At 33.5% G+C, this 20,780-nt stretch overlaps 1 protein-coding gene across 1 annotated transcript in view; it reads left to right on the top strand.

Moving 5' to 3' along the window:
• The window catches only part of LOC142322448 (tetratricopeptide repeat protein 37-like), a 139,430-nt gene that overhangs the window by 95,704 nt on the left and 22,946 nt on the right, over nt 1-20,780 (top strand). Inside the window, exons 15-18 of the mRNA XM_075361547.1 lie at nt 1,598-1,855; nt 7,976-8,147; nt 12,649-12,823; nt 14,368-14,601. Coding sequence (XP_075217662.1) covers nt 1,598-1,855; nt 7,976-8,147; nt 12,649-12,823; nt 14,368-14,601 — 839 coding nt within the window. The remainder of the gene's footprint in view (nt 1-1,597; nt 1,856-7,975; nt 8,148-12,648; nt 12,824-14,367; nt 14,602-20,780) is intronic.

The following is a 20,780-nucleotide window of genomic DNA, read 5'->3' as shown; positions in this document are numbered from 1 at the left end:
TGGCAAATAGATGAAGAAAGAAGCATTTGGAAAAATATAGTTAAAAGAAGAGACAGACTTACAGACCACATATTAAGGCATCCTGGAATAGTCACTTTAATATTGGAGGGACAGGTAGAATGAAAAAATTGTGTATGCAGGCAATGTTTGGAATATGTAGAACAAATTTTTAGGGATGAAGCATGTAGGGGGTATACCGAAATGAAACTACTAGCACTAGATAGGGAATCTTGGAGAGCTGCATCAAACCAGTCAAATGACTGAAGACAAAAAAATATATATATATAATTCATTAACATATTTACCACTGTGTGAATAAAATTTAATATAATATGAAGTTAAACTTACAATATTAATTTCCAAGAATGTTTTCACAGGATCCCACATCTTCAATTGATATTGAATTCTATAATTACATTATATATAATTCTTTTTAAAATTTGTTATTTTATATTGTTCTGTTTTAAATATTTTGAATAGTTTTACAAAATTATATGCAAATTTTGCTGTCCAGTATTGAAATGATGTAATGTTTAAATGTATTATTTTTCTCTGTTTTATTTTCATTATTGTCAACTATTAGATAGTAATTTTATTATGTTTTTAATTAAATCATCATCTTCGAATGTTATTTGGTGGTTCATTGTTTTACATTTTTGTTTATATTTATAAATGTAATATTTTTTGAATATATTCATTTTTTTATCATTATTACATACTTCTAAAATCTCTAAATTATTTTTGCAATCACTAACTATTACTGATTGCAGACATTGATATTTCAACATAATAGCAAATATAGGTGATCCCATTGGTAAGCCTTCTGTTTGTTAACGCTTATTCTCATATTTAATACTCATAGTAATTTTGAAGACTCTCATACTCAAAAGTAATTTTGAAGACAAATATTTCTTATAATAGTAATTAATGTGTTCAGCTAGAAAAAAAGAAAAAAAATTAGTACTAGTTTATACCTAAATACAATTATACAAATAAAATGATAAAAAAATTATCAACATATATGATAAAATAGATATAAAAAAGCATATAAACCAAAAAATCACATTACTAAATATTTAAAAAATAACAGTAATAAAAAAATAGAGATAAATTAAGAGGAATGTACAAAATTAAGTGCGACAAATATAATAATATTTACATTGGTAAAACCAATAAAAAAGAAAAAGTATTATAGAACATTACACAGCATAAATAAACAAAATAAGAGGTATATCTAATGTAGCTGTTGGAGTACACACATAGTATTACTGATTGCAAAAATAATTATATATATTTTTTATAAATAAATATAAAATTTTGATTTTCAGATAATAGTGACTTTAAAGGAAAATATGCTGCAATGTGGGACAGTACTTGTACTAACTACTTTGTGAGAATAGACAAATCATATTATGCTTTTCTACAGATGTTTTCCTCACTTCTGAAGACAGCATATACAAAAATCTTCATTTTAAGAAGTTAACAATTAATACTAATAAAAAGTAAATTTCACTAATAAAAAATAATCAGTTTGTACTTGAAGTTTTTCATTTATTTCTTAATAATTGTAATAATGTTGACTGTTTATTTTTTCTAGACGAACGAGAGAATGATTGTTACGGATTTAATATGCTTGGATGTTTACAAGAGAAATCAGGTTTATTCTCCTGTGCTGTTAGATCATTTAATAGAGCACTTGAATTGGCTCCAAAACAATATCTTAACTTTATCCGCGCTAATCTTGGTAGAGTTTATGTACGAATGAAAAATTATAAAGAAGCCATTAAAGTTTTGCAAGAAATTAATGAAGGGGATTTTCAGACTCAGTGTCTTGTTGGACTTGCTTATTTTAAAGGTATTTATAATTAAGACATGTAAAGTTCACAGTGTTCTATTATTTTTTTCATTGATTTGGTGTTTGATTGTGGAACTACGTTTAAGTAATATTAAATGTGTTTTGGTTACAGCCAACCAGCATAATTATGTTTAGATAAACATGTATATTGATGTTTTCTGTATATTATCAGTATATCAAATATCGTATATACCAAAATTAATTCTGTTGTAGTAGGTCTATTATGTTATTATCAAATAAATATAAAAAGTAGCACTTTTAGAGAATAACACTTTTACTGCATCATTTGTGTTTTTCTATAAATTATACAAGGCGTGTTCAAAAAGTATCGAGAATTTTTGTTTTTTTGAAAGAATTTTATTTATTCATCTATATTAATGTTATCCCCTTTAAAATAGTTCTCATTAGATATTATACACTTGTGCCAGCATTTTTTCCAATCCCCAAAACACGTATGGAACTCTATCTTTGGTGTAGTGTTTAGTTCTTTCAGTTGTTCACTTTTAATCTCATCTGTACTTGTAAAATGATGGCCCTTTAAGGTTCTCTATATTTTTGGGAATAGAAAAATCACTGGGGCCAAGTCTGGCGTATATGGCTGCTGGGGTGTCATTACAGTGTTGTTTTTGGCTAAAAATTGACGAATAAGCAATGAGGTTTGAACAGGTGCATTATTGTGGTGCAAAAGCCATGAATTGTTTCACCATAAATACGGCCATTTTTTTTTTGGATTGCTTCATGCTAACGGCATTGAACTTGTAGGTAATGTTCCTTATTGACGTTGTTTGACCTTGTGGCAAGAACTCATAATGCACTATGCTGTTAAAATCGAGGAAAACTGTGATCATATCCTTTACATACGACTATACTTGTCGAGCTTTTTTCGGTCTTGGTGATACAGAATGCCTTCACTTGGACGATTAAATCTTAGTTTTGACATCATATCTGTAAACCCATGTTTCATCAGCTGTTATTATACGTTTCAGTAGTTCTGCATCGTTGTTGACTTCATTTAGCGACTCCTGTTCAACTTCCATTCGCTGCTGTTTTTGTTCAAAATTCAACAATTTTGGAACAAATTTTGCTGTCACACTCATACCCAAAACATCCGAAAAAATTTCATTACATGAGCCAGTTGATATCCCATCATCAGCTACTACTCAGATTGTGATTCAGTGATCATTCACAATCATTTCTTTCACTTTTTCCACATTTTCATCAGTTGATGTTCTGGGGCGTCCGGGGTGCTCGTTATCTTCAACGTGTTCACAACCTGCTTGGAAACACTTATACAACTCGTAAACACTTGATTTACTCATAGCAGATTTGCCAAAAGCAATATTTAATATTTTTAAAACATTGCTACGATTTATTCCACTCTTATAGCAAAATTTAATACAAATTCTCTGATCCATTATTTACGCAAATAAAAAATCGCTGATCATACCAAAACACATGTTATCTTTTTGACAGCTGATAACAGACTAAACATCCAATATGGCTAGAAATACACAGGTACTTTTCAGACATATTTTCCAATACATCAATGGAAAAATCCTGAGAATCAGACTGATACAACCCATGAAATTTCAAAATTCTTGTTGATTTTTGAACACTTCATATGTAAGAGTAAGTGCAGCTTTATAGGTAGTTTGTAAATTTGTATTATATGTGTCATTTATTAAAAGAAAAAATTGTAGAGATGTTAAGAAAAATTTATCTTTTGACATTTTTTTTGCTTTTATTCGGTTATAGTTAATAGTTATAATTTTTCACTAATAAAAAATAATTACATAAAAGTTGTGAAATTGTTTTAAACATTACTACAAGAATTTATAGAATACAATTGTGTAATAATTTAACTGTTTGTCATACTTTTTGTTATTACTCATTCCATAACTTTCTTAATCAATAAAAAAATACTCTAAAGATTTAAAAGATTATTTATAATATCTGTTATGTAGAGATCTATTTTTCAGTTATTCCCAAAAAAATTCCACTTTAAAAAAGATAAATAACATAACTGTGAGGAATAAATAAATTTTGGGTTTTTTTTTTTAAAAAACATCAAAAAAAGAGGAGTTCTCAAATCAGTCTGTTATGTTGTATTTATATTTTAACATAACATAATATTTATGTACGGTGTCTGGGCTAAAGGTATGCAAAAGTAACAGCTTATTGTATTAAGACAGCCAGTTAACATAATTTAAATGTAGTAAAGGCATGTTAGTAAAGGTTCTTTGGTGGTTAGGTTTCAATTAACTACACATCTCAGGAATGGTCAACCTGAGACTATACAAGACTACTTCAGTTTGGCAGACAATTAAACGATAATTTAACTCTTGTCAAGTGTTAGGAGCATCTATGGTGTTATCAGGCTAATAGCTTCAATAGTTCTCTGTTTTACATTGTCCAAATCTCAAACTTTTCTTTGGTATATATAAATAAACAAATCCCCAAGAAAAAAAGTCTAAAAGAGTGATATCTGGAGATGTAGGTGGCCATGCAGTTGAACTTCTTTGTTCAATCCAACATCCGGATAAACTGTGAAACATCTCGATGAAAGTGTGATGAGCATCATCTTGTTGGAATCTCTCCTGCAGGAATCAGGAATAGCAAAGTTCCCAATCAAGTCAAGGTTCATAGAGCCTATCTCAGTAGGTTCCATGAAAAAAATGAGACTGATGATGCTATTTTTGTGCAGTCCTAACCAGAAATTGACTTTTGGTATGCTAGTTCCATTTTTGGTTACTGAATGCAGGTTTTCAATACTCCAAATTCAAACATTTTTATTAACTTATATTAACCCACACATATTTCTATTACATATTAATATTTCTATTAATAAATATGTATATTAATATTAATATTAATATTAATAAATATTTCTATTAACCCATACATATGAAAGGTTGCCTTATTGTTAAATAAAAATCTATCAAGATAATTACGAGGGTAAGTCAATTATTATCCACAATGTAGTTATAAATTATTGCAATACAAATAGGAAACTTATATGTACATCATTTTTCAACATAGTCCCCTTGCATTTCAACATACTTGATCCATCGTTGCACAAGCTTCCTCATGCTCTCATAAAAGAAGGTTTTCAGTTGAGCTGCGAGCCAGGAATGCACCGCTTCTTTCACTGTTTTCTGTAAATCGACGACCGCTTAATGCTTCTTTTAGTGGACCAAACAAGTGGTGGTCAGAAGGGGCAAGATCAGGACTATACGGAGGATGAACCTGTACTTCAAAGTTGAGTTTCTGGAATGTTTCAGCAGTGTGGGCAGCAGTATATGGATGGGTATTGTCGTGCAACAACACAACACCTTTCAACAGCAGTCCTCGGCATTTGCTTTGAATTGCAGGCTTCAGCTTGGTAGTAAGCATGTTACTGTAACACGCACTGTTTATTCGTGCCCCTTTCCTCATAATGTTCCAGTACTGGGCCTTGTGAGTCCCAAAAAACCGTAAGCATCAGTTTTCCTGTAGACGGTTGGTCTCGAACATTTTTTGCAGGGTGAATTTGTATGTTTCCATTCCATACTCTGCCGTCTACTCTCCGGCTCATAATGTTGGATCCGTATTTCATCACCAGTGATGATTCTGTCTAAGAAGATGTCCCATTCGTTACCATAGCGATCCAAATGTTTTTGGCAGATGTCCAAGCGTGTTTGTTTATGCAACTGTGTGAGTTGTTTTGGGACCCATCTTGCACAGACTTTATAAAATCCAAGTCTGTGGTGGATGATTTTGTAGGCAAAACTGTGACTAATTTGCAGACGATTTGCCAGTTCTTCAGTAGTTACTCGTCTGTCTAAGAAAACCATGTCACTTGCACGCTCAATGTTTTCCTCATTTGTGGCGGTATTTGGTCATCCGGCTCCTTTGTAATGTGTAACACTTGTACGACCATTTTTTAATTTTTCAATCCATTCGTAGATACTCCATTACGGCAACACATTGTTCCCATACTGTACCAAAAGTCTTTGATGAATTTTGGCCCCTGGTAAACCTTCCAACCACAAAAAACGGATCACTGAACGTTGCTCTTCTTTGGTGCAAACAGAAAGCGGAGCAGCCATGGTTAACGGCAGGGCAGCAATAATGGAACTAACCTTGCAGCACCAAACCTGCAGAGACATAATAACAATTAAACCATGCATGCGTCATCTACGCAACATGACAGTACTACAAACATAAACAAAAATATAACTAAATTGCGGATAATAATTGACTTACCCTCATAGGATTGTTTTTGACCTGATCCATTACCTATGTGACAAATTGATTTTGTAGGTGGCGATCATTTGGTTTAATTTGATGGAGTTGTAACTTGTATGCTTACAAATGAAGCCACTTATGAACAGTGTTGTGAATAGTGGAATGAGGAATTTGCAGTTGTAACTAGCCCGCCTAATTGACTTTCCAGGATAGGCAGTGAATGCATCATGTACACAATCTACAGTTTCTTCACTAACTGAAACTTTTGGATGATTTCCAGTTAGTGAAATCAAGCTTCCAGTCTCTCTTAAATAAGTTTTATTCAGTTTGTACATGCCATTGAACACCTGTAACTGATTGAAATTCTGCTAAAATACACACGGAACATTCTACTGCGGGGTCCACATCTCGACTGACTATTATTGACTACAACTGCATTGCGAACCAGCTTACCTGCACATGCATATTCTACTGACCTTGAGAGTATACAGAACAAATCTTGGAGATAATTCCTGTCATTTGAGCGTACATTTTAGAGATTATGACTATTGATTTTCTAAATAGAGGCCATTACTTTTGTAAACCTTTAGACCAGACACTCTGAATTTATTATTTATTTTTTACAATTTATATCTATGTCTTACCTAAAACCAAAATTTGATGACTCTTTTATTAATACACAGAGAAAGTTTCTCTGATAGTCATATAGTAACTTTCTTTCATATAACACCAGTGAAAGATTTTTTTTTAATAAAAAATAATGTCTCATAAACTGTATTAAAATATTTTTTGTTTGTCATTACTGTAACTTAATATTGGATCGTTATGCCATAATAATGCATAGCCTGTCATTTTAATAGTACTTTCCTAAAAACATTTTAAGAAAATTATTGGAAAACTTAAGGAAAATAATAGTGCGTTTGCTCAGAGGTAGTTATTTGATGTTGTTTTTCTGTGTTGGGTATTTATCTTTTTAAAGAGTGAGATTTTTTTCACCCTGTTCATTTTAAAAATCCTTTTTTCATTTGATGCCTTTTTTTGAAGACCTACCCATGTTTTGATTAAAAATTTAACAAAAAGATTTTAAATATACCTTTATAATACACTGAAAAAGTAATGCACTAAACAAAAACATAATACTATTGATTTCTCTAAATTTTTATCTTTTGAAGACTCAAATTTAGGAATCTGTAAGAAATGACAGTTGCTTGAGTTTAAGTCCCTTGTATGTATATCATAGAAATTGGAATTGGATCCTAGTGTCATCTGCAGCATTTTCTGCCACTATCTATTAGCCTAGCCTAGTAGGGTAGCTACTTAATTAAATTGTTTTTTGCAAGTTAGTGAGGTGGGGTGCTTTTTTCCATGTAGAATTGTCAAAGGAGTCTGTTTACTGTTTGATCCAGGGATTAAACAAAAATCAAAACTAGCATATTTAGTTGCATATTGATCTTCATTGTACTTATTGTGTGTTTTTGTATGCTTATAGGAAATAAGTTTTGACGTTTTTATTTATATTGCATTCTACAGATTTATTGCTAACTCATAACTGGATCTCAAACACATTGTTAATTAATTTGGTATCCTTGATATTACAGGTTGCTTGTAGGTCAGTTTGGTTTGATTTTTGAATAAATCCATTCGTATTTCTACATGGTGTATATTTCTTCATCTTCAGATGGTTACATAGATTGATATAAATCTCTATAATTGTAAATGATGATAATTGTGAATGTGATTTCCTTGTAAAAATTATTAGTAAACTCTGCTACTATTAATATGTTTTGTCTTCTTCATTAATATTAATTAATTATATTTTCAAATAGAGATATGAATTTTTTTTTATAAATTAAATTTGATCAACTTGTTATTAACATCTATTTTATATTTCAGCTGATATGTTTAAAGAAGCACTGGAACATTATGATACGGTGTTACATTACTACTGTACTGAAGATGATAATGAAAAGAGATCTGATATATTAATTGCAAAAGCAGCTATTCTATATAAAAGTGCAAAAAGCAGTAAAGCTTTTTATGATGCTAAAACTCAGCTACTTGAATGGTAATTAAAATGATTAATTATTGCATGTAGTCTCTGTAAGTACTTATGGTTGTAGTTTTTACGTAATGAGTAAACTAATCAATTTTAATAAGTTTGGCTAACACCCTCAGTTTTATGTTTATTTATGGGATCAGTTTTAGGACATAATGTATTCTATTTTTTGTTCTCAAACCACCTTTATACTTGCAAACCTATAAAATGCCATCTATGCATTGTAAGCTCTGCAACATACAATGTAGTAGTGAGGATGAGTGGAGTGTTTGGTCACTTATTATCAGCTGCAAGCTGATAATAAGTGACCAAACATTTCAAGCAAACATTCCTTTGCTTGAAAGGAATTATATGAAAGGTAGTGGTTTACAGCTGGTATCAAAGAAGGAAAGTATGGAAAAGTAGGGAGATTTGCTTTTTCTGATAAGGAAAGTAACTTAAGAGCAACAAAACTGTATTTAAATAAGGAGTATGCTGTGGTGATTGTATTTTAAAATAAAGAATGTACTATTATTTTTTTTAAATATTTATATCTTTACAGGATTTTTTTTAATTGAATGGTTTGTGTATGTGTGTGTGTGTGTAGCTACATTAATATATACATAAAACAAGAAATAGAAAATATACTATTACATGAAGATATTTGGTTTCAAAAAACAATGGAGAAATCAAAATCAATTTTAGGTCTCAGATCAATTCTCAACATTTTTCTACAAGATTCAGGGTGGGGTGCAGAAACCTCCTTTTTTTGAAGGCTCATTGTGAAGAGAAGGGAGGTGATAGAAGAATGGGATGACTCAGCAAGCACAGCAGTCAAGCAAGTTTCTGTCTAGTACCCCCTCCGTAGAAAACATAGGTGGGTGAGGGAGCAGGTTGCATTTGCAGTTGAAGCTTATTTTTCGAAAAACCACTCCTATGTGGTGGTGCATTATGTATTCCATACTCATTTTGGAATTCAGCACAGAAGTCCAGTTCCCTACCAGAAATTGATTATTTTGTGGGTAGAGAACTTCAGGACACCCAGAAGTGTAGAAAAAATCTGCAGGATAATGATGGACCATAGATTTTGAGATCTCAAAGATTCTCTGCTCAAAAATGTGCATTTGCCCTAGGAATAGCCAATTGTACAATGCATCAAATTCTTCATGAACATATTCATTTCCATCCTTGCAAAATGTTTGTTGTGCAAGAATTGTCACCATGTGATTCCTAAAACTGAATAATGACATGCACAATTATTAGAAATTTGTGCAAGGCAACTTTGATGCACTTGTTTTCTTTATTGATGAGGCACATTTTTATCTATCCGGGTGTGTCAACAAGCAGAATATGAGTTATTGGAGTAGTATGAAACCTAAAAATTCCTTTAGAGCCAATTCACAATATGGTGACAATATGGTGCATGTTGTTAAGAGTTAAGATATTGGCTCTTATTTATTTGAGAAAGACAAGCAATTTGAAACAATTCATAGTGATAAATGGACTTGATTCAAAATTTTTTCAAACCAGCTCTTGAAGAAATGCATCTAGAAAACATCTGGTTCCAACAATGGTGTCACGACCTACACAACCTAAGCTTCAATGATAGTTTTGAGAACAATGTTCCCAGCCTGATGTCATGTGATTTTTTTTTATGGGGGTACCTCCAAGGCAGAAGTATATTGGTTTACAACCTCCTTCATCTGAAGAATGGTTATTCAGTAGGAAATAGGCCAAATTTTCTAGTAGACATATGGAACGTGTAGAGGGAAACTTCAAAATCAGTTGCATTACTGCATAAAGAACAATGGCTACCACCTTCAAGATATTTTGTTTGAAACTTGAAATTATGTTCTTTCATTAGAAAGAAATAAACTGTGTCTGTTGGCAATACTTCTTTTATTCACCTACAAAAACAGAGAATTTCTGCTCCCCACCCTCTATATCTCCCAGCTGCAGTTAGTTTTGGTAAGAACATTTAATGAAATATTGTTTTTAATCAATATCTGTAAACAACCTACATGTCAACACTGTGATTTAAATAAATAAAATTGTCACAATTACTCTACCAGGTAATAAACTCTAGAAAGTTTTACAATTAGGAAAGGCAGATAATATCATCACCATAACATAATATTTATAAGGAATTTGGTGTAAATATTACTTTTCACAAAATTAAGCATTAAAACTCAGTTTTAATGGTTATATTTTTTATTTACATTTTTAAAACATGAAAATGACAAATTAGGATATTTTTAGAGTGCAAGAATCATTTGTGTACATCAAAAACAAAAGTTTGATACTTTGAAATACAACTTGGTCTAGAGTATGTCTTTTGTACAATCAACTCTATTGCAATCAAGAGATTGATTGCATGAGAAGTTATTTTTCGAATTTCATTGATGATTCAATTATCAATCCCATTGATTGCAGAGTGTGACCAATGAATTATTTTTAAAAGCAAAATACCCAGTTGAAATTCATGTACAATAAATTGAAGTACATGTAGAATGTGCGCTTGAATAGTGTTTGTTATTCAGTAAAAGCAGAAAAAATGGAAGTAAGATCTTGCTTGATACCCTCCTATTACCAACAAAATTCTTTTGGTAATGTATTTTTCTGATTGATTATCTCCGTCAAGCAGAAAGATTCTATGAAACTTAAGAAAATTGCTAAGTGTTATTCAGAACAGTTTCCATGGCCTCCTTAATATGGGGGTCTGCTCCAATATAACTGCACCCCTACATTGCCCAGAATTTGGTAGAACAGTTGCAAAGGTTGGTGGGAGGTATTGGATCATCCTTAGTTCAGTTCAGATCTGGGCATCATCTGACTTTTTTCTTTTTTTTTTTTTTTTTTGAAATAACAATTTCCCAGTAAAAGGGAAAACACTCGCAGACTGTTATGAGATGTTAGTAACATCTATCATTATATCATCAATTTGTTATTAATACAGGTTAAAATATTGCCCAGGATTATTGTATTTATATACTATAATACCTGTACTGTATATTTATACAGGTTAAATCCTGTATAGTTAAAATACATATATTTAGACTGAAAAAATATTTGTTCTAAAAATTGTAAGGTATCATGTATTTTTAATATATAAATGTAAAAAAAAAAAATTAAAAAAATTACTGAAGATGGACTTAGGCTCGAAAGCGCTTTGAAGAAAACAGTAAGGCAAGAATGTTCTTTAATTCTGTACTTTGTGGAGTGGCTGAATAAGTTTATATTATATAATTAGCTAGAATTTACATACAGAGGAAATATAGACTACAAAAAATTTAATTTAAATAAATTAATATATGAGGTCTGTTGATAAAATAACTGAACATTTTTAATTACGCGCCGACAGAAATATTTAGTGATGTGCGGTTGACAGTATTGTTTTCCACATAACCTCCGTAACCACATGCTCCTGGATTGTTGATATCTCATTTAATTTTCGTGTTATTGTTATGCGAATGCAACGTGTTTAAGTGTTAATAGCGATATTTGTAATGTGCGATTTTTTTATGATTAAACTTTTGTCTCAGTGTTGTAGCCATAAATCCAGCTTTTGTCTCCTGTTATGATCCTTTGCATGAATGTTTCATCATCATCGGCTTGTTCAAGTAGTTGCCGACGATTGTCCACTCGATGTTCTTTCTGCTGTTCGGCCATTAAACAAGGAACAAACTTTGCGTTCAATTTTCAGTTAAAATGTCATGGTATGATCCAGTCAAGATGCTATCCCTTTCTGCAAGTTCTCTGACAGTCAGTCAGTGATTTGCACACATCAGATCGTTGATTTTCTGAATGTGGGTGTCATCATTTGAAGTCGACTGACGACTACTTTTAAATCGTGAAAACCATTCGCAGCATTGCGTATGACTCATAGCATAATCTCCATATGCTTGCTTCAAATCTTGAAAAGGTGCTGTTAAAGTTTTCCCCAGTTTCAGCAAAATTTTACGTTGTATCGTTGCTCCCAAAAAATGCACATTGCAAAAATGTGCATTTTTTGGGAGCAACCCATTGCATTTGTGCAAAAATGCTACTAACACTTAAACATGTTGCACTCAAATAATAATAAGGCGTAAACTAAACAAGATATCAACAATGCAAGAATATGTGGTTACAGAGAGGAGGTTATGCGGAACACAATGGTGCCAACTGCATGTGACTAAATACCTCTGTTTGCTTGTAATTGAAAAAGTTTAGTTATTTTATCAACAGACTTTGTGTGTGTGTGTGTGTGTGTGTGTGTGTGTGTGTGTGTGTGTATATATATATATATACAGGTTCGTTAAAATTTTAACATCAATATTGTGTGTGTGTGTGTGTACACACATGTGTGTATATACACACACACACACACAATATTCATATTAAAGTTTTGTAAAAATTATATGTAATGGTTTTTTTTAGAAATTAATATTTGAAGATTTTTAAAAATTTTAGTTAAGGTACATGGACTGTACCATAATGTAGTTTGTAGTATATTGAATTTTGAATTGTGCAATGTGTTTTTTTATTGTTGCAGTATTGTTTCAAAACCACCTTCAGTTCATGGCCTTTTTGCTGCATTCTCGTTCGGTATACTTAAAGATGATCTTGTCCTTTCTAAATCAGTGTTGAATGAGTTAAAACCTATGCAGGATATGCCTGAATACATATTTCATATAAGCACATTTCAGGCTTATTTTAAATTTATTCAGGTGATTACATTTATTATTTAACAATTCTTCTGTTCTCTTATCTAACAGGCACTTGAGATTTTTTGTTTGCTTTGTAAACAATACTTGTCTGTTATTTGATCCTTCTAAAAATATAAAAAAAAAAAAATAAAAATAGTTTTTATTTAGTTTTCTAACAAAATGATTTACCTATTTCTAGAATGCCAATCAAAAATTGTGCTTCTGCAAACTTGTTGAATTTCTTTTGTTGAGAAATTATCCCATAAAGATTGTCATAAAATTTAAGTCTTGTTACCCCAAACTTTAATAAAATGTCAAGTAAGGAATGATTATCCATTATTGTTTTCTATAAAAATAATAACTGTTGTTTTACTAGGATAAAATTACAATTTGAAATAATCAGCAGGGCTAAAAATATGTTTTTTATCATTTTGAAAAAGAAGTATTTGTGACCTAATTAATAATTTGAAAGTTGAGTTTTTCTTTATAGTAAATTAAAATGAGAATAGAGGGAGTTGTTAAAAATTTCAATAAAAAAGGAGCTTTCAAAAAAAGAACATACCCATTATAATAAAAATAATTTTAAATTATTGTGAGTCTTTCAATTGAAGTATCCTGGGTTTGGGTTTGAATCCTAGTAGATTGGGCGTTATTCCATATACTATAAAATTCAGTTTTCAAATATGATGCCTGAAGTTGATAAATTAAAAATAGGTATATAAGTGTTATAAGGGAAAGTGTTATAATAGTCAAAATTTCAGGTATATCATAGATAAAAGTCTGTATATTAACAAAAATGCTAAAAAAAAAAAGTGTGTAATATTGTTAAAATTAATTCATTCAAGTATTAAAATGCGAGGAAGTTATTTTTAATTTGCTGTTTACTGCCACTTTATTGTTGCATGGTTGATCTATTACTTTTAATAATATTATAAATAAAAGCAGTAGTGTTCATAATAAAATGTTTTAACAAAATCATATTATTATAATCTAAATTAATGAGTAAGCTTATGCAGAAATCAGTTAATATCTACGAAGTAAAAAAAAAAAAAAACATTCTTGGAGCTACCTCCTTTATCAGTTCTTTTATAAAAAATATTAATTTCTAGACTGAATGAATCAAATTTATTTAAAAGATAATTTGGATAATATTAGCAAGTAGAAACAGTGTGGTAATTCCATAATAAAATTTTGCATATCATATGACCATGCATCAAGATCAGGTTTTTATGAAACTTTTTAACATCACCGCAAGCAATCATTGGAGGCTTCTGAACAGTGTACCATCATACTCAGGAGTATTCTTAGGTGTACTATCTTGGTCTTATGGAAGATAAGACCAAGATAGTACACCTAAGATATGTATGAGCTGAAATTAGTAGCATTTACTATAGTTAGTTAATGAAAACCTGCAACTCTGATAATATTTAAAAGTTTTATCATTTTACTTACAATATTTTATAGGTTAGTCTTAATACATATCAGTTTTCTTTATAACAGTGTAATGAAATTTATGAAAAATTTCATGTGATACGCATTCAGAATTTTAATTTATGTTTGTTTAGGGTGATTTGAAAGGTTCTGTAAAGAGTTTGGAGAAAACAGTTCATCGTCAACCATGGCAAGCATCGCTTTGGTTTGGTCTTGCGCTGTTAATTCTCGAAAAAATATGTAACAATCTTGAGACCGAACAGCTGAATGCTTCATCCAGTGAGGAACTTAAATGTTCAGCTAGAGCAGCTGCTCATTGTGCCTATACATCCATGCAGATTGGTCGTAATTCAATGGATGTTACTAAGGTTTGTAATATATGTTTGATTCTACATTTACATTTATATTTTTCATTAAAACAGTTTATGGCTGGCTCATCTTTTATCAAAGGTGGCAACTTTTTCTTTTACATATTATGTAATCATATTAACGGATGTTTCAAAAAGGATACAAGCCCTTTGTTTGACGCCTTCAGGGACAGACTGCAGAGACTCGACCTGGTGGATTTGCGAATGTGTCTACAGTGTGTGGACGGCTGGATGATGCCTGCACGAATGCTCTAAGTGGGAGTTAATGCATACGGAGACCATTTCTTGGCTCGACACTATTGGGTTGGCGTTTGATCTCCATTTAAATTGTAGGGACCAGGCTGAGTGGGCAGTTACAGAAAACTTTATAGTCTGTTTAGCAAAAGAGAGAATTACTAAAAGAATTTAGGGTCCTGCTTGGGTTTTCCTTTCTTGTATTCGTGTTGCTGATTTGATTTAAGGTTTATGATTTTGTTGTTTTGTTTTATGTTTGTAAGTTTTTGTTTTTATTGTGGGTTGATATTGTGTGCTGGATGCAACTTTGCCCATTTAGAGTTGGTAGTTCAGTTCCTTCAATGTAATTTGTCCATTCAGTCTTGTTTAAGACGTGATGTGTTTTTTTATGAGTTTTTTATAGATAGTAGTACACCGGTGGGAATATCACTTGTGGCATTTGAATCATTGGCATCCAGGCTGAGGCGTACTGAAATATGTCAAATGCATAGATTTTGAAGATGATCACTGTAAAACCCATAAGGACTAGGTATAGAAGGGGTGGTGGTGAGTGTCTTCCCCTACGGGGTCAGGATGTTTGTTGACATATTTATTACAAAATTATTAATGTTAGTAAAATACTTATACAAAAATATTCAAATTATCTTTAATAACTTTACAATAGACTTTCAGAATGATTTCCTGTGATCCTGATGTAGGTTCATTCACATTTCATAACATTTGCAGCCACTTTTCGTAATGTTTACTCAGTAATGTTTGAAATCTCACTTTCTGTGTTTTGTCAAGTGTATGAGGATTGTTTTTAAAAACTACTCTTTGTTAAATATCCCCAAACGAAAAAGTCTGCTGGTGTAAGATCTGAGGATCTTGGAGGCCACAACCCTTTTGATATCAAAAGATGGCCAAAAAATTCCTGTAACATATCCAGGATTTGATTAGCAGTGTGACACGTTGCATTATCCTGTTGGAACCGACATACTCGTTCGTGTAAATTTAACATAGCAGTAAACTGTTCAATTAAGTTGTGATAAACCACATCATTTACAGATTTGTCAAAAAATAAAGGCCCTATTACACGACATTGGGAAATCGCACACCAAACACCAATTTTATGTGCATGTAATGATCGTTTATCAACTGCATGAGTATTTTCAGTGGTCTGTAATTGGTAGTTTTGGCTGTTAATGTAACCGTCTGAGTGAAACCATGCCTCGTCGCTAAAATGAACATGATACAAGATTTCAATACTGTTGTCATCAATAAGAGAACGAAACCAATGAATACTTTAAACGTTTTCTGTAGTCTACTTCTTTCAATTCTTGAACAATACTGATGGAATAAGCATGCAATTGGAATTTTTTAGTAGTCCTGAAAGCTGTAGATAGTGAAAACTCAGCCTGTGAAGATAATTTTCAGAGCAATTTTTCTGGGCGAGTGAGTCAAACATTCTTTCACATCTTCTAGAACTTTTACTGTTAACAGTGATGGTCCTTGTGCTTTTCCGATTAAGTTCACTCCCAGTCTCACAAGATTTATTAATCAATGTGTTATTGTCAACTTCTTAGGAACTGAAGAATTGGGAAATTTTATCCAAAACTCATCTTTCTTTTTTTTATAAGATTTGTAAGCGCAATAAGTCTCAATAATAAACTTACATTTGTCCTTGGAAAACGACTTAGTTAACACAGTAGACAAATGTATACTGGTATGTCACTAGTGTACTAGTGGTATATCACTAGTTCCCCCGACGGGGAGTCTTATTCTTTAAGACTTTGGGGGTTGGTGTCCCCACGGGCCTAGCCTCTGCAGCTATTCTTCCCACTATACAGTGAGCTGCAGAACACTTTACATTATACACATATACTACACCAAGAACACTACATAAATTACAACATACACACTTACACAATTACACAACAACATCCTACACTGATATTTCTTACATTAACACTCGGTGGTGTTGCGACATCTTACGAAACGCAACTGTAACCCAAGGTGGGAAAAAATCGTGCCGATGGGTGAATGGCTCTACGTAGTGAGTCTTGAACGATGTCCTCTGGGCACCAGGGCGAACCCAGTTGTACTTAGCTCTAGCTGCAGTACGCGTGCGCTCTGCTGGAGTGGTCCATTTTACGCCGGTACTCGTGGGACCAAAATTTCTGATCCTATAATTAATCCCAAGATGGTTGGTGGTCCATCTGAAAAAAACCACCAAATTAAGTCTTGCGAAGAGACCTCGATCAGCTTTGTCTGACGAGGATAAAAGTCCTATGGAAGAGAACTACAAATCTTTAGACTTGAACCTTAAAAATATTTGATTCATTGTTCTCCGAAATAGTAAGGAAGGTGATCCCTCCAAAAGGTTTCACCTTTCCTAATAAATAAAACTGAAACAGGTGCAAGTGGCTCCCCGAAGAACATCAGGAAATTACGCGACGGATCGATTCTGGTTGAAACATTCAACGACGAACAGAGTCGATCAATCTTACGTCTCCGTAATATGGGTGGTATAAATATAAGTGCTGAAAGCCACAAAACTTTAAATACGAGCAGGGGTGTAATTTTTTGTCGAGACCTCTTAGATATACATATCAATGAAATACTTGACGAGCTTTGCCACCAAGATGTTGTGAAACGTATTATGAAACGGCAGAACGGAACAGAAGAACCGACACCGTCTCTTATATTAACATTTAATCTCCCTGTTCCACCAGAAAAGATTAAAGTGGGTTACCTCTCGGTTCGGGTACGACCATTCATACCCAACCCATGGCGATGTTTCAGATGCCAAGGTTTTGGTCACACTACAACATCTTGTACAAAAACTGAGATCTGTGCTCGATGTGCTAAAGAAGGTCACAATGACACTAACTGTGAAGAAAGTGAAAAATGCGCAAACTGCAGTGGTCCACATACAGCCCGCTTCCGAGATTGCCCAATCTTTAAAGAAGAAAAGGCAATTCTCAAAATCTGTACGGAGCAAAAGTTATCCTTCTCGGCCGCACGAAGAGAATACAAAAAGTTAAATAATTCACGGAACCTGGTTAAACCAGATGTATCTTTTGCCACCGCTACATCTAAACAAATTCCTACAAATGTTAATAATCAGCAGTGCGGATCCTGCAATGAGCTTAAAAAACTTGTTCAGATGCTTTCTGATCAAGTAGCTTCACTTACAGCCACTATCTCAGAGCTGACAAAGATGAAGAAAACTTCTTTCGTCGCAGTTAGTGAATCCAACAATGTGATACACACTCAAGTTCCTGCTCCCAAAGTCGTACCGGCACGACTAGCGACTATCACAGCTGGCAGTAAGCCACCTAATAAGCTCCCCGGAAAGGGAACCCACATAACCACCACCTCTGGGATGTTAACTGCAGCATCCCATTAAAATAAATCTCCTCCACCATCACCTCATTTACTGGAGGATATGGTTGAAGAACCACCCGACCCTAGGGCATCGGAGTTCTTTAAAATAAAAAATACAAAAAAGAAAAACCGAATCACGTACAACTAATTTTTATATAATTTCCGAAACTTATTTTTTTATTTATTTTTTACACTTGTGAACATTATTCAGTGGAATGTTAGAGGTATTCGGTCCCGCATTGAAGATATTAGAGTACTAGCGCACACACATGATCCACTAATCATGTGTCACCTTCTACAACATGACCGAATTACACTCAGAGGATACTTCTGTGAGAGATACGACTGCCTAGTAGACAGTAGGGAGAGTGGTGGAGTAGCGATTTTCATGAAGAATGGGGTGTCAGCTACAAGAATTCAACTAACCACTGTCATTCCTGCTATTGCAGTAAAGGTCTCTATTCCCTTCAAATTGCATATCTGCAATCTGTATCTCTCACCGAACACTGAGTTCAGTGCTTTAGATGTCTCAAATCTCCTCACACAAATACCATCTCCATCGTTCATAGTAGGAGACTTCAATGCCCATCATATTTCCTGGGGCTCAACCTTCTGCTCCACTCGAGGAAATATGATAAACAGATTGAGACAAGATTTTGACCTTTGCCTACTGAATAATGGATCACACACATTCATGTCCTTATCAACTGGTACTGTATCTAACCTTGATCTTTCCATACGCTCACCGAATGTGCTCCCTCATTTTAATTGGTCGGTTTGTGATGACTTTCACGGCAGTGATCATAGACCAATTATTATTGGTTTCGGTATAGACTGCGAGATTAAAAGAAGGCCACGGAGATGGATTGTTGAAAAGGCAGATTGGAACGGATACCATAAAGCATTCCAATCTCAGTATGACGATGGAGCGAACATCCTCGACCAGTATTCTTCTTTTACGTCCATGATGCTTGAGAATGCCAACAGATATATCCCACAAACATCGGGTAATCCTAGACGTCCTTTCATTCCATGGTGGAACGATGATTGCAAAAATGCTATTAGGAATCGACGGCAGGCACTACGTAAATTTAATCGTAGGCCTACAACAGAACATCTAAATTTATACCGCAGGGCTAGAGCGGTGTGCCGTCGAGTATTCTTGGACGCTAAGAGGAATTCATGGACGAAATACGTGAGCACTATCTCACGCACTACTCCCACGTCTACTGTATGGATGAAAATTCGTGCAATTTTCGGATCACCAAAACAATCTATTCTTGGTCTTATTGATGAAGGAGAACTCCTTTCATCATCCTCGGAAGTGGCAAATAGTCTAGCAAAATCTTTCCGCTCGGTGTCTCACCTCATCATATAATAACGATTTTCAACGTTACAAGATACAAATAGAAGTATTATCGTTAAACATTGGTGACTTGGTTGGTGAATTAAACACTCCATTCGTATTTAAAGAATTGTTACATGCACTTAAAAACTCACGGGACACTTCCCCTGGACCGGACAACATTCGCCTTTCCATGCTTTCACACCTTCCTAATTCGGCACTACAACAACTTTTGAATATGTTCAATGGTTTATTCTCCGAACAAGTCTTCCCACCCTGCTGGTCAGAAGCATTTATTATACCAGTACTAAAACCTGGTAAAGACCAAACGAACCCCCTCAAGCTACCGCCCTATTTCGTTGACAAGCGTTTTGTGTAAAATAATGGAGAGAATGGTAAACCCCAGACTTACATGGTACTTTGAGAAACATGGCTTTCTATCTCCAGAACAGTGTGGTTTTCGACAAGGACGATCTTCTATTGACCATTTAGTGTCACTAGAAACAGCCATACAAAATGCTTTCCTAAATCGGCAGCACCTCGTCGCTATCTTCTTCGATATAAAAAAGGCGTATGACACAGCCTGGCGACGTGGTATTCTTAACACTCTCAAAGAATGGGGAATCAAGGGCAATATGCTTGCTTTTATCCGGGGATTCTTAAATCACCGAACGGCTCGTGTTCGTGTGGATGATTCGCTCTCAGATAGTGTCATCTTGGAGAATGGAGTGCGCCAAGGTAGTGTGTATTACGTGCCACCTTATTTTCTGTAGCCATAAACGATATTACCAAATGTGTTCAGGCTCCTGTCTCATGCTCTCTATTTGCTGACGACTTTGCTATCTACATTGCAAGCCGTTCAGCACCTACAGCAGAGAGACTACTGCAGAACACTATATCTCACCTTGAAGCTTGGTCCAGGATTACTGGTTTCACATTTTCATCCGAAAAAACAAAATGTGTAGTTTTTTCTCGGCTACGAAACCCTTCTATTCCGCAAATATTTCTGAATGGAGAGACTATTACTATCTCTACTTACGTCAAGTTTTTAGGTTTATTTTTTGATAGCCGTCTTACTTGGGTCAAACATTTAAAAGAATTGAAAACAAAATGTTCCAAACTTCTAGATATGATGCGAGTCCTTACTAACACCAACTGGGGAGCCGATAGATCATGTATGATACGTTTTTACTATTCCTTTGTTCACTCCCGTTTAGATTATGGTTGTGTC

The sequence above is a fragment of the Lycorma delicatula genome, chromosome 3 (assembly GCF_047948215.1).
Source record: "Lycorma delicatula isolate Av1 chromosome 3, ASM4794821v1, whole genome shotgun sequence".
NCBI classification, from domain to species: Eukaryota; Metazoa; Arthropoda; class Insecta; order Hemiptera; family Fulgoridae; genus Lycorma; species Lycorma delicatula.
This window is presented reverse-complemented; position numbering and strand designations above follow the sequence as displayed.